Source organism: Atractosteus spatula, chromosome 5 (assembly GCF_055471065.1).
Source record: "Atractosteus spatula isolate fAtrSpa1 chromosome 5, fAtrSpa1.hap1, whole genome shotgun sequence".
NCBI lineage: Eukaryota > Metazoa > Chordata > Actinopteri > Semionotiformes > Lepisosteidae > Atractosteus > Atractosteus spatula.
This window is the reverse complement of record NC_142710.1, coordinates 34,427,454-34,440,330: the sequence shown is the minus strand read 5'-3', so window position 1 is coordinate 34,440,330 and position 12,877 is coordinate 34,427,454. Positions and strand designations below refer to the sequence as shown.

General features: G+C 39.4%; 1 protein-coding gene across 2 annotated transcripts in view; it reads left to right on the top strand.

Moving 5' to 3' along the window:
- The window catches only part of pcgf6 (polycomb group ring finger 6), a 43,376-nt gene extending 32,154 nt beyond the window's left edge, over positions 1-11,222 (top strand). For both annotated transcript variants that reach the window (XM_088915642.1, XM_088915641.1), the window contains one exon: positions 10,506-11,222. In XM_088915642.1, the coding sequence (XP_088771768.1) occupies positions 10,506-10,562 (57 nt within the window). In that variant the 3' untranslated portion in view covers positions 10,563-11,222. The remainder of the gene's footprint in view (positions 1-10,505) is intronic.
- Positions 11,223-12,877: the final 1,655 nt, after the last annotated feature.

The window sequence follows — 12,877 nt, the reverse complement described above, 5'->3', positions numbered from 1 at the left end:
TAGAAGAATAGATTGAAAGGTAATGTGTTGATGTAAATCTATAGGTTCCAGCTTCTGACGGTACGTGATAAAACCCAAAAAAATTAAACACGGCCCAAATGAACTGGCACCCTATGGCATATGTGTTGTCACCCAGTGGTGTAGAAAGGCTCCTCTCACCATGCATGTTGAATGGCCCAGAAATGTTTGTTTTCTGCTTCATCTTCCTGTGAGCAGTGGAGATCTCTCGAAGGATTGCTTCCCTTAGGTATACGCGTTGTGACCTTGTTTGAACTGACATTAAATGGAGTTTACCTGAGGACAACCATTAAACCCGAGGAAAACTAAGGAAGCCTCTTTTCCCTGTGAAGCTTTTTTTTAACATCACTTTATTAACCCTTTACAATTTCTTGCATTAGGAATTGTCTTTTCGCATACCCCAGCTTGTTCTCCATGAGACACACAGAGAGGGAGAGAGCCTGGGGTCAGAGCGCAGGGTCAGCCATTGTACGGCGCCCCTGGAGCAGTTGGGGTTAAGGGCCTTGCTCAGGAGCCCAACGGAGTAGGATTCCTCTGCCGGCCGCGGGATTTGAACCGGCAACCTTCTAGCCACAGGCGCGGATCCTTAGCAACAGAGCCACCGCTCTGGCCCAAAACAGAACTGTTTTTCCAAAATGGAAAGGAAAGTGATTTTTTTCTGCATTGCTTTGACAGACAATGCAAGCTTTGATGCCAAACCAGACAAGAAGGTGCACCAATAGGGGTGCTACAGCAGTAGGGGACAACTGCTGTTTAGACTGAAACTGTTTGTGCCATGAAGTACTGAAACTGTTAGCATAGGGTGGGTGGATTCTAAAAGTGTTCAGATGTCTGAAACATTGGGGACGTTTTTGAAAGTTCAACTAATAGAAATTACATAGTTTTTAAGGGTTATTATACAGCAAATAGTGTGGATATATAAAAACGTTTGGAGACAAAAGTGGTGATCAAACTGTCGGCTTTGATCAGTTAGTGAGACCAGCCACGTGAGGACACTTGCGTTCCATTCTCATCTGTTAAAGCAGAGAGTCTGGGCACAGTACAGAACTGTCTCTAGCCTGGATTTCTGTACTCGGAGGAAAGCCCTGTCACTTTGGCTCAACATCAGTTTTCATTTTTTTCAGTGTTTTTCTGGTTTGCTGCAGTTTAATTTGTTTCAGAAGCATCAGACACTTTTGGCAGCAGTCCACGTTCATACAGACAGGGCCAATGTAAAAAAAAAACACATACTGTTAGTATTTATAGCTCACCTGATTTATTTGCTTAGTAATGCCATGTGTTTTAAAGAATAGGGCACCCTGCTGTCTGCAAAGTTCACCTGAAGCCATGACTAAAAATGAAACAGAATATTTTTTTTTATATTCTGAAAATAAGACTGCTCTTTGATGGCACAATGGGATTTTTTTAAATGTTATTTACAATAATTCATTAATCTCCTCAGAGAGATGAACATCTCTGATTAGCAAGCACTTTTGAATAATAGTTTTGTGGAAAATGCAGCTTTCCCAGTTGTGTAGTTCTTTTCCAATAAGAACAGAATTTGAAAGCAACATGCATTAAAATCGATATAAGGGCTACAGAGTTATAGGCCTTATAGTGAAAAGAAAATATAATATTTCTATTTGTGAAGAGAACAAACAGATTTTCAAGTCTCATACAAAGCTATATGCAGTGAACTTGCTAAGAAATAAGCAGAGTCCATTATTGAAGATTTGCTTTGCTTAAAAACATGTAGATTTGTGCTTTCAGAAAACCAGAGATAAAAACAGCATCAATATGTACAAAAACCTAGGAGAACATAAATGCAGGTGGTGTGTTAAGTTATAAAATAGCTGTTTATTGAGGTGATTTCTGACAATTATTCTTCATTTGTTAGGCAAATAGTTTATATTCTGGTGTAATTACTGCTCAGAATGCCACATAAACATGCAAGGAGGAACTGAGCTGTTTAATCTCTGTAATCAAGAGAGATTAATTATTTTGGTTGAGACAGCAGAGGAAAAAAAAGTAAGTCTTCCGTTGGGACATTTCCTCAGGGCAGATTTCAGTATCTGGGCTTCTCTGTCGTAAACCTAATATATGTCCCCTGCAAAAACAGAATGCAATGTTATATACCCAGGAAAGGCGAAATGAAATAATTTTGGAAAGCAAATAGTTTCATTTAAAATAACTTGGAATTCAGAGGTCAAAATTGATCTCTCTGTAGTTTCTTCTATTATTCTCATACTGTTTTATTAGTGTTTTTATTGCTTTATGTGAATCATTTAATCTTTTTTACTAATAGATTAAAACATTTTTAAAGAACATTTTAAAGGGTATCCTAAAATACTGCTTTTTCAGAATTACCTATTTTTGCTTCAGAGAAGTAAAATTTGGCTGTGGTTTAAAAATATAATTTAACGTCCTACAGCACCTTATATAATGGAGCACACTGGCTTACAGTTTGTAAAATGCACTGCTTTGTGTTTTCTGGTTTAAAGCAGTTTTCTTTTTATAGTAGTGATACTGATAGCTGATTTCTTTTTATATTAGTGTGGAAGACTCATGCCTCCATCTCACACCCAAAAGCCTGCCTTGTGCAAGCTCATTCTAATGATCTCCAGACTTGTGTCTGATATCTGTCTGTTATTCAGGATTTTGCTGAATCAATATGGTGGTCAGCCTTGGCACCTGGATTCTGTGGCATTGCAGGTATTTAAACCTTCCAGTAAGCTGCATACTGAATTCACCCTTAGTTGCCTAATTAACCTGGTTGCTGCAGATCAGAAGAATAAATTGAAGCAATGATTTTCAATGACACTTCTGCCACTCATTTACTAAGGTTGCCTACCCCTGTGCTAAACAAAAATATATTTTACCAGAGCATTAAACCTGGTGTTCCAAAGTGAATAAATGACTGTTTAACCACAGAATAGAAAATTTAGGCTGTGAAGGGTCTTAAGTAAACATTTGTTACATCATTTTATAAGTTTAGAGCTGCTGTTAATTGTAGGTGAACTCGCATCCAAAAAGTGAGGTGCTGTTGAGAAAAGTAGTCAAATGAACTGGGCCCACACTTTCTCTGCTCTGATATAACTTAATAGTACTCTTCAGTGTTTCTACATATTCAAGCCTCCATCAGGACATGAGCTCAGAGATTTTGACAGGAAAGACAATTGCAGAACAGGCACATCATACTGAATCACGACTAACTGAACAACCTGTGAATTCTTTGCTCTGTAGGCAAGGTTAAAACTTGGTTAAAACAAGGAAGAGTCATTGACTACTCGGAGTCTCTTAATCTAGTCTTCAAGGAAAGCTACCTACACTAATTTTATTAAATTCTTAAATTCAGTTGTAAACACATCCTATTTTTTACAATAAAATCAACAGGGAGTTTGCAGCAGGAAATGCAACCCAAAATGCATTCCTGAAGATCTTGGAGCTATCGTGGGCTCCATGTGGACCACCCTTAGGTGCAGCTTCTTGTGGTCCCTTGTGTCTTGTTTGGTGACCACCTTACTTACATTAACCTGTTTCCAGTTAAACCTACACTGCAATCCATGTATGATTAAACTCTGTTACTCTCCATATTTTCTTTTTCACTCTTTAAAATGTATGATATCCAGTCTCCCACTGAAGTAATAGGCTCAGACTTGAAGTGTGTATGCTACCTGGTAATGCCACTTATTTGAGGTTTCTGGGAGCGAGCTTGTTTTTGAAGCTGCTTGGTTAATGAGCAGCCTCCTTGGGGCGATGACATGTTGTTCTTGTTAGTGGTTATACATGTCTATATATATCTGTCACGTTTCTTTAAATGTTGCCTCAGTCAGGGATTCAGCTAGTTTTATAATAAGAAAGGAAGGGGTTAAACACCAGTACAACTTTTTTTGTTTTCTGGGTCCCTTCTTGTACAATGGCAGGGGTTCTGCCTCTCCGTGCCTGAGTGGTACTGTATGTGTTTGAGCCTTGAGCTGCCCGTGTTTGGTAATGTTTTGTTCTCTTGCTCTCTCTAGAAAATAAAAAAAACTTGTTTCCCGCTGAGCAGCTTGTCTTTCTTCACCCTGGACCTCTCTGATCTACTGCAGTAGGGTGTTTTTGAGCAGATCAAGTCTGTCCCACAGGGTGCCCTGTTCTCGCTTAACAGAATATCCTTTGTAGACAACAAAGGGCAAGAGGCCCCATGTGAGATTTTTTTGTGTATGCTAAATTTCTTTTCTCTTCCACTCTGAGGGACCACTGACGTAAATTTGATGAGCTCCCGGAGGCTCACTCTGCAGGGAGTTTTCTGACTTGTCCAATCCCATCTATACCAGTTTTGTTAATCTGCACTTCCTCCTGAAACAGGGCTTGAGCTTCTCTTGTGTAACTACCGCAGCATACATTGGATTTTGTCAAGTTTTTACGACTGGAGGAAATGAACCTAAGGGAAATGGACATTTTTGTCTAGACCAAGTATAGATGTAATTTTCATATAAATGACATATCAAGCACTTCTTCATTGTGAAACATTTGACTTTCTGCCGTGGATTTAAAATTGAAACTTTTCAAAAAGACTTTTTAATGTTCAGAAGGAGCACTGCTTTGTTCTCGGTGGTGAACTAAATGACAGACAAGCACAGAGTTTAATTTCATAATACTGATCTTTTCTTCCATCCCTGAAGTTTTGAAATAGTTATCATTCATTTTGAAAAAATCCTGAGCAAACAAAGCACATGTCTGAAAATACCTGAATTGTCATGAGGAATATTTGGCTGGATTGGGGATTTACCTGTAATTTAGTTCAATGTTTTCATGGAGAAGGATGCAAGAACAGCTGGTATTTGGAGAGTTTGTGGGCTTGCTTCTTCTCAGTGGTGCTGTTTTGTCAGCACTGAAGTCAGTGTAGGTTATATTGGGATGTGTCAGTGAACTAGTTCCCCTGGGACAGCTGTGGAGGCTTAGCTCTGGGAACAGAATCACGTATACAAGAGACAGTGTCTGCTGTCTGTTCTGCAGGCCGTGCCCATTCTTTTTTGGCCTGCTAACGCCTTTTATGGGGAGGCTGATTATTGTGCAGACAGGCAAACAGGCTTGAAGGGCATCTTTCAGCATGTCTACCGCAGAAGGCAGTAAGTTCAGAGATATTCACTCCCAGTGATTTCGGGCAGATTCACATATTTCTGAGCAGAAACTGAAATTATAGTGCCAAAAAATATGTCACACTAAACAAAGACATCTTCATCACCACTGATGTGACTCCTGGGCTGGGATTATCATTTTTGCATGCATTCCAGTGTTCGGCATATTTAGCACAAGGGTAATCTGTCAATCTTACAAGTTCCTTGACAACAAATGTAATTCTTACTATAAAGACCATTTGGTGCATTTTGACTGATGGATATCCACAGTCGTACTTTGAAAGCTGTGGGTATAAATAAATGGCTATTTTATCATTTTCTCCCTATTTTTCTCACTGCTATACAATTCTTAATTTCACACATTATTTAGAACCAGTCTGTTTGCATCAATAGAGGAGAATTTTAGAGAGGCCACCATTCAAGGCAGTAAGTAAAATGGACATTTTGCCATTAGAAAATGAATTGGAGAAAAAAAAAAAAACAAGTTGCTGTCTGTCTGAAGTGAAACAGACATGAAGAGATGTTCCTTGGGGAGAACCGGTTTATTTAATACATTAGTGGGAGGTTTTTGGAGTGTGTTAGGCTTAGAGCTTTTACATAAGCCACATTTATTTTTGTTATTGTTTTGTAAAGGAGTTCAGAGGAGGGTTGCGCAGCATTTCTTTTGTCTGAGATTTCAGCGCCGAGCAGTGTCTGTCTGGATGAGATAGCAAGTACTGTTGTGCCTGTCTGCTCTATTTATAGCACCATAGGGAGAACAGAACAGAACAGCAAAGCCTCTTCTAATGTTGCAGACAGGCAGTCATGCAGTTACACTGGGCTCATTTTGTATGATCTTAGGTAAACCACCATTCTTAGAAATTCAGATTAGGAACATATTCTGGGCCCTAAAGTCTTTTTCACTTGATTTCACTTTCTTATGATCAGGAAATTGTGCTGGGTCTTTTTTTTCCATGGTTCAGGCCACATGAGTTTTTATTCTATCATTCACAAATGCAGTAATCTGTAGGTTTTGATTTATAGTATGAAAACATAATGTTTGTGAAAAAGAGGAGGTCATTTGGCCTGTCTAGCTTGTTTTAATACTAGGACCTATTTGATTTAAGCATCTTATCCACCTGTTTCTTGAAAGAAACCAAGGGATCAGCTTTACTGTCTGGGTAGATTGTTCCAGACTATTCTATTATATAAAAGTCTCTCCTGTTCTCAGTTTTAAAAGCATTTCTCCATAATTTTCACTCATGTCCTCTGGTAGAGAGGATTTAAATACTAGGAATGTTTGTAGCCTCTCTCCCTGGGACTAAAATGGTTCAGTTCTTTCAGCTTGTCACTATAAGACATTCCTCTTAAGCCCCTTAATACATCTAGTTGCACTTCCCTTACTAATCCCAATATGTCTTTTGTATCATAGTGACTAATATAAAACACGCTACTGGGGTCTTAATTGTGCAGGTTTATTCTATTATGCATTACATTTCCCATTTTCAACTATATATCCCAACATACTGTAACGCAACGGGGGCTCAAGCGGGCGCCCTTGCCGCATCAGGTCGGCCCCACACTGTCCGGGGCTCGAACCCGGGACTTCCGCGTCTCTCTGCAGCGACCTAGCCCCGTGAGCTAAAGAGAGATCTCTCTACAGCCCAGTAGCTGTAGTCCTGCTATCACAGGGAAGGGCAGTGACGTCACCTGCTCTGGTACGCCGGCTCTTACACAGTACCTGTCGGCCGTAAGCGTTACAATACTAATAGCTTCCATGCTTCTCTACATCTGAACAAGGAAGATATCTACATAACATAGATATCTTCATTGGCCAGCAGTCATATCACCCTGCAGCTCACAACTGGCAGCCCACTGAAGCTCAGCAGGTATGAACATGGTCAGTACCTGGATGGAAGACCTCCTGGGAAAGCTAAGGTTGCTGCTGGAAGAGTTGGTAGTGGGGCCAGCAGGGGGTGCTCACCCTGCGGTCTTTGTGGGTCCTAATGCCCCAGTATAGTGACAGGGACACTATACTGTAAAAAGGCATGGTTCTTTGGATGAGACATAAAATCGAGGTCCTGACTCTCTGGGGTCATTCAAAATTCCAGGGTGTTATCCCAGCATCCTGGCCAAATCTCCCCCTGGCTTTTACCAATCATGGCCTCCTAATAATGCCCATCTATGAATTGGCTTCATCACTCTGTTCTCCTCATCACTGATAGCTGATGTGTGGGTGAGCCTACTGGCACACTCTGGCTGCTGTTGCATCATCCAGGTGGATGCTGCACATTGGTATTGGTGTAGGGGAGTCCCCATTACCTGTAAAGCACTTTGAGTGGAGCGTCCAGGAAAGCGCTATATAAGTGTAAGGAATCATCATTATTATTATCACCATAAGTAACTTCTTTCAACTCAGTATTTCCCATGTTATATTTTTTTTTGCTACACAGTGCAGTTAAATATAATTTACCAGGTTTTTGCACTGTCCTGAATTAAAACCATACCTTTTTGAATTTTTTAATTTCTTTTGCATCTACAGTGATTCTAGTCCTTCTGTTTTGATTCCATCTACAGTCTGGTTAGTTAACTCTACAAGAATCTAGAATCTACTAATCGAGGTTCCTGAGACGCTCTACTATATCACCCTAAATAGATTGTTCTCCAGTATTTAACCATATTTGTTTTACTAGGGAATTGGATTTTGCGTGCTTGATGTGTAGCTCTGTAATTCCTTTCAAAGCTTTCTCTGATTTTGTTTAGCTGGGGGTGTGTCAGCCAGTGTTAAAAAAGGGGCAAATTATTAGCTTCAATCCAACTTTACCAATAGTTAGTGTCAAATGTTATTTTTTCGCAAGTTTCTCAGACTTGAAATCAAAAGACTTTCCATTCATAATTTCAGATACTATTAAAAGCTTTGGATGCTAATACATGTACTGAATAAAGTATTTTGTGAATGCTGGTTTGATCAGCTCTTTTTAGTTTTTTTAAATACATTTTTCCAGTCACACTTCCTATATAGTTTTGGGGTACATTTTTCTCTTTGCTTGTATTACTCAGTTATGATTATTCAGCTTTTGCAGGCAGATAGTGCAGATTAAAAAATGTATAAAAAAAGATTCCACCTTGAAGAAATACTCCCACTGTTGCAATGGTGTCTGACAGCCTAATTACCACGAAGGTCTTAATGAGGATGACCTCTGCCAGGTTGCAGAACGAATTATTAATGGCTTTCATAGACGCCAGACTCTCCTCATCCTGTTTATAATGTGGCCAAAAACCCCTCTCCAGACAGCAAAGTCAAACCAATGTGACTGCAGTGGGTGAAACACGCAGCTGAATGTTTACACTACATAGTCAGTTTGTGTATTGGACTAGTGGGCTTTTTGGTGGTGAATATTTTGTTTAAATTTAGGTTGCATGAAACTGTTTTTTTTGTAGAAGTTCCTTACAGAGAGTGAAGATGGTGATTAGACAATTATGTTTCTAATTTGTGGAAACTGTTTTTTTATGGGAAACTGACAGCAAAGTGTCATGGTCTTAGTGGCATCAACACCGGGTGTTGATTTCTCTCTTTGCTCGGGCTGTTTTCTGCTGAGCTGATGAGTGAGGAAAAAAAGTGCAGTTTGCAGGTGAGGCGAAGCTCCAGTTAGAATGAGATATGAGTTTTTTTTAACGAAGCGGATGTGGATCATTGTTCTGTCTTTCCCAGTTTCTGTGCTTTTATTCGCAGACTTGAGAGCAGCTTAGTTCCTCTTTTCCTGTGGTGTTTATTCTTCTGAGTTTACCCAGCCAGAGCATCTGTCTTCCCTATTGGAGACCTTATGCGTTTTCCTTTTTTGTTGTTTATTTTTTATTTCTCCTGAGAGAGGTATTTAACAGACAGGCTTCCAGAACTCTCCTTCTCCTCGGAGAGAATTGGCGGGCTGGGCAGGTGTTATTGGATGAGGAACACGACGTGTTGTCTTTAGTAATGATGTGGAACACGCACAGCTGCGGCTGTGGCCTGCTCTCAGCAGGCTCTGCCATTAGGCGTGATTTTTTTGGAGGAGACCTGAAGGAGACAAAGGCTCACATCCTTCCTGCAGCTGAGTCTCATCTGTGCACAAGTGTTTTTATTATGGGTGTCTTGAGTGTCTTAGGAGTGTACTGTATGTTGCATTCCACATAATACAGGATATCTTGAATTGTGGGAAGTATAATGAGAGCTGTTTTTTTGTTTTCCTGTTGATGGTTTTGGTATATTTACGGAATCAACTGAAGCACATGTTATTGTTCTGCTCCTTTCTGATCAATGATTTTTAAAAGAACAGCACATCAAAGTAGAGAGCACTCACATACAGTATGTCATCTAATTACTTGTTGAAAGATTCTTTTTCACTGTGCATCATCTTCAGCAGACACATTTCAGTAAACTGTGTGGTTCTCTTGTCTGCAGCATTTGTTTTACATTTTTAATAACAGCATTATTCATCCAATGCTAATCAATCCACTTGAATGTTTTATTTGATCAGTTACTGTAGAGTGAATTTCCAGACAGTGCCTTTGTCTGTGATATTCAGCTAGGAAATTGCTTGATCTTGTCTCTTTACTACGCGATTTCATGTCTGGTGTAATTAATCAGAAGAGACGTTTTTTTAGACTAAACTGATAGAGAAGTCAGATATAAAACTTTTGAAATTTAATTGCAAACTGCATTTGTGTCTTTGAAAAAAGTTAAAACTGTGCTCTATACCAGAGGTTTCTAGATCAGGTGGTACACAATTTACATTGAAAACTGAGAACAGTGTCCTTGGAGCTACGTCAGTGTGTTTTTTTTTTGTGTGTCTTGTAACAGATTCTGCCTCTTCTGTGCTATTTTTTAGTATTAAAAGAGAGATTGGTGTTTCTTGTGTGATTATGAAAGGAAAAGATTTAACGCATCAAAATGTTTCACACGAGAAAGTCAACCCAGAAAGAAGTCAGAGAGATTAAACCTGTCTGTAAGGCAAAGGGCAGCCTTCATGTCAATAAAGTGAGGAAAGATTTGATTTCAGTTGACAAATCTTCATCCCAAATGTCACTGGCCCCTTTGTTGCTTGAAAGAAAAAATTGTACCTTTCTACATAAATATTTTCTTCCCTAAGTTAATTTTTCATGTTTTATATGGAGAGGCAGTGTTCCTTGGCTTGTCATATGCATTAGGGTTTTTCGATGGAACAAACAAGGTATATACTCTGATATAATTAAAATTCTGTTGTACTTGAACTACAGTATTGAATTGAAAGTACTTGTCTTTAAAAATAAATGTTAGCCTGTGCACATCTGGTGACATGGTCAGGACTTTAAAGTGCTTCTTGGTTCATCTGCACTTGGTTCATCCTCTGTGATAAAAAAATATGTAAATATGTTCTTTGTGTTTTTTTCAAGGATGGGCTCCTCGTTCTGCACTTTGGTCTTGTTCTACCTCCTGGATATAAAGAGTGATCAGGAGTGGATTTTCGTCTTGTACTTATTGTTACACTGGCCTCAGCCCAGCGTTCGGTAATGAAGACCAAGAAGATGCAAATTATAGGAAAACTGGGCAAGAACTGGAACCCTGGAAGGAGCCTGCTCGTAAAAGATTAATCTCAGTTTCTGTGTGTTCTTTGCTGATTTTGTCCAGGTCCGTTCTCTTCAGGTTCTAATCTACTACTTGGCATGGCGCAGTTCATAGTTATTTTTGCAGCTTCATGGCAAGTAATGTTCTACAACCTTAGTCATGTTCTCCATCCATTAAAGCTCTTCTCAGGATCTTCTGCTTACGTTAATACAAATCTGCGGGAAATGTTCCCACATTTTAGTTGTTTAAATCACATTTCTCAATGGTAATATATACCTTTCAGTGGAATTTTGTGCACAGTAGAGCATTATTTTAAGAGCTGATGAAAGCCTTACATTACACTATGCGAAGCACCACTTTGACACCCAACACATACACCTTTTACATTAGTGATGTTGGGGAAGTGCTCCACTAAAGACCTCTACACATGGATGCTACAGTAGAGAAAGCACTTAACAAGATTCCCTTTCCTTTTGTCACTGCAGTGTCCTCATCTCTGAAGTTTACTGTACAAAAATAATAAATAGAAGTTCCTGTTAATGGTTTCTGAAGCAGTCATTTGTAGTAACTGTGTTCTTCCTTTTGGCTCTCTACTATTCTTTCTTCAGAGTAGACTGGTTGTCTTAGCTAAGCTTGCCTGCTCATTTGTTTGACTGCAGGGGTTGTTTTGGTAATACAGTACATGAAGACAAGCCATTTGCAAAGCCATCTCTGAGCAAAGTAGATGTGACTGGAAGGGCTTTTGATCTGTGGGCTGCCAGTCCTTGGATCTTAACTTCTGTCTGAAGTTTCACTGGGTCCCAGCTGCTCACCGGGGGTTAGATTACGTTAATTGTCCTTTCTAAAGGAAGGACATTTACATTAATTATATATGATATGGTATTTAATTATAAGATATTTTATTAAAGGATGCATTAAAATCAGTGTATTAATTACTTGTCCGTACATTTATATACTGTATCTTCTTAAATCGCCTTGAGCTGTCCTGGGTTTGATGAAATTGATGTCTGCCTTAAACCATATAACCAAGGAAGAAAAGTGCTGAATGTAAGAATTTAAGTTATTGATTGCTATCATATAATTCAGTAACTGCTGGTTTTAATCCATTTTTTGTGTGTACTGGAATCTGTTTAAAGATTTATTGTAAGTTTGTCCTCTTAGTTTATCACTCACTGCTACTGAAGCAATATTCAGGGGATGTCAAAATTGCTGCACTGAAAGCTGTGAAATTTGGTTTCAACCAAGAAGAGACTGCTTGCCATTCCCCCGACATTCTTTGAAGCTAAGTGTATCCTATTTTCAGTCTTAAGTGCAATTTCCTATAGTTTTTAGGGTAATCGCTTCAGTTATCACTGGAACAATTTTCTGTTGTTACTTAAAAGATGCTATTTGGCTCTGTAATATTTCCATAGAAGCTTCACAATTCACAAAGCATGTCATCTTTAAATAACAGCGGTTCCCTAAATAATAGAAACTTTTAGCTTGTGTACAAAGTATCAATGAGTATGCCAGAGTCTCTAGAAGTGCAAGAATGTACAGTGCCATGTTCTAGCTCACTTCTTTACAAACTAGACCAAATTAGAACAAGGATATTTTATTTATAATAGCACCATTTTGTTGTTTAAATATGAATTGACCACATTATTATTTATTGTGATGTAATCCCATGAAATGTCGAGTTCTAAATCGAGGCCACCCATCATTAAAACTCTGGTACCAAGCAGGTAGATTGTGGATGTGTGGTCTCTCCTGTCGTGCCCACCTGTCGCAGTCCTTCTTCGTTGTATACACAGGAACATGAGCACCGGTTTTCTGAAGCAGTGTGCCTCTCTCTGACGCACTTGTAAGCCGTCGGGAGCCTGCCAAGCCCCAAGGATCGCTGTTGCATGGCAAGATGAGCATTCCCCAGCTGATGCATTCTGCCTTGTGCTGAACCGCATGGGGAGTCCTGTCCACGGGCTCGAGCTAGTGATATGTGGATTGTGGAGCTCAAGCATGGCTGTGAATAAGTGGCTTTACTGTTTGAACCACAAAGAAGGTCCCCTGAATGTGTTTTTAGCTATTTCCTGGGAGCCCCATGCTGTCTGCATTACATCTTTATCGTTTTGAATTGTTACAAATACCTCTAACCTAAGGGTATCAGGTGGCCAGTCATACGTATCCCCATTCTGCAATTGATCTTTGTGGGTTAATACGTTTA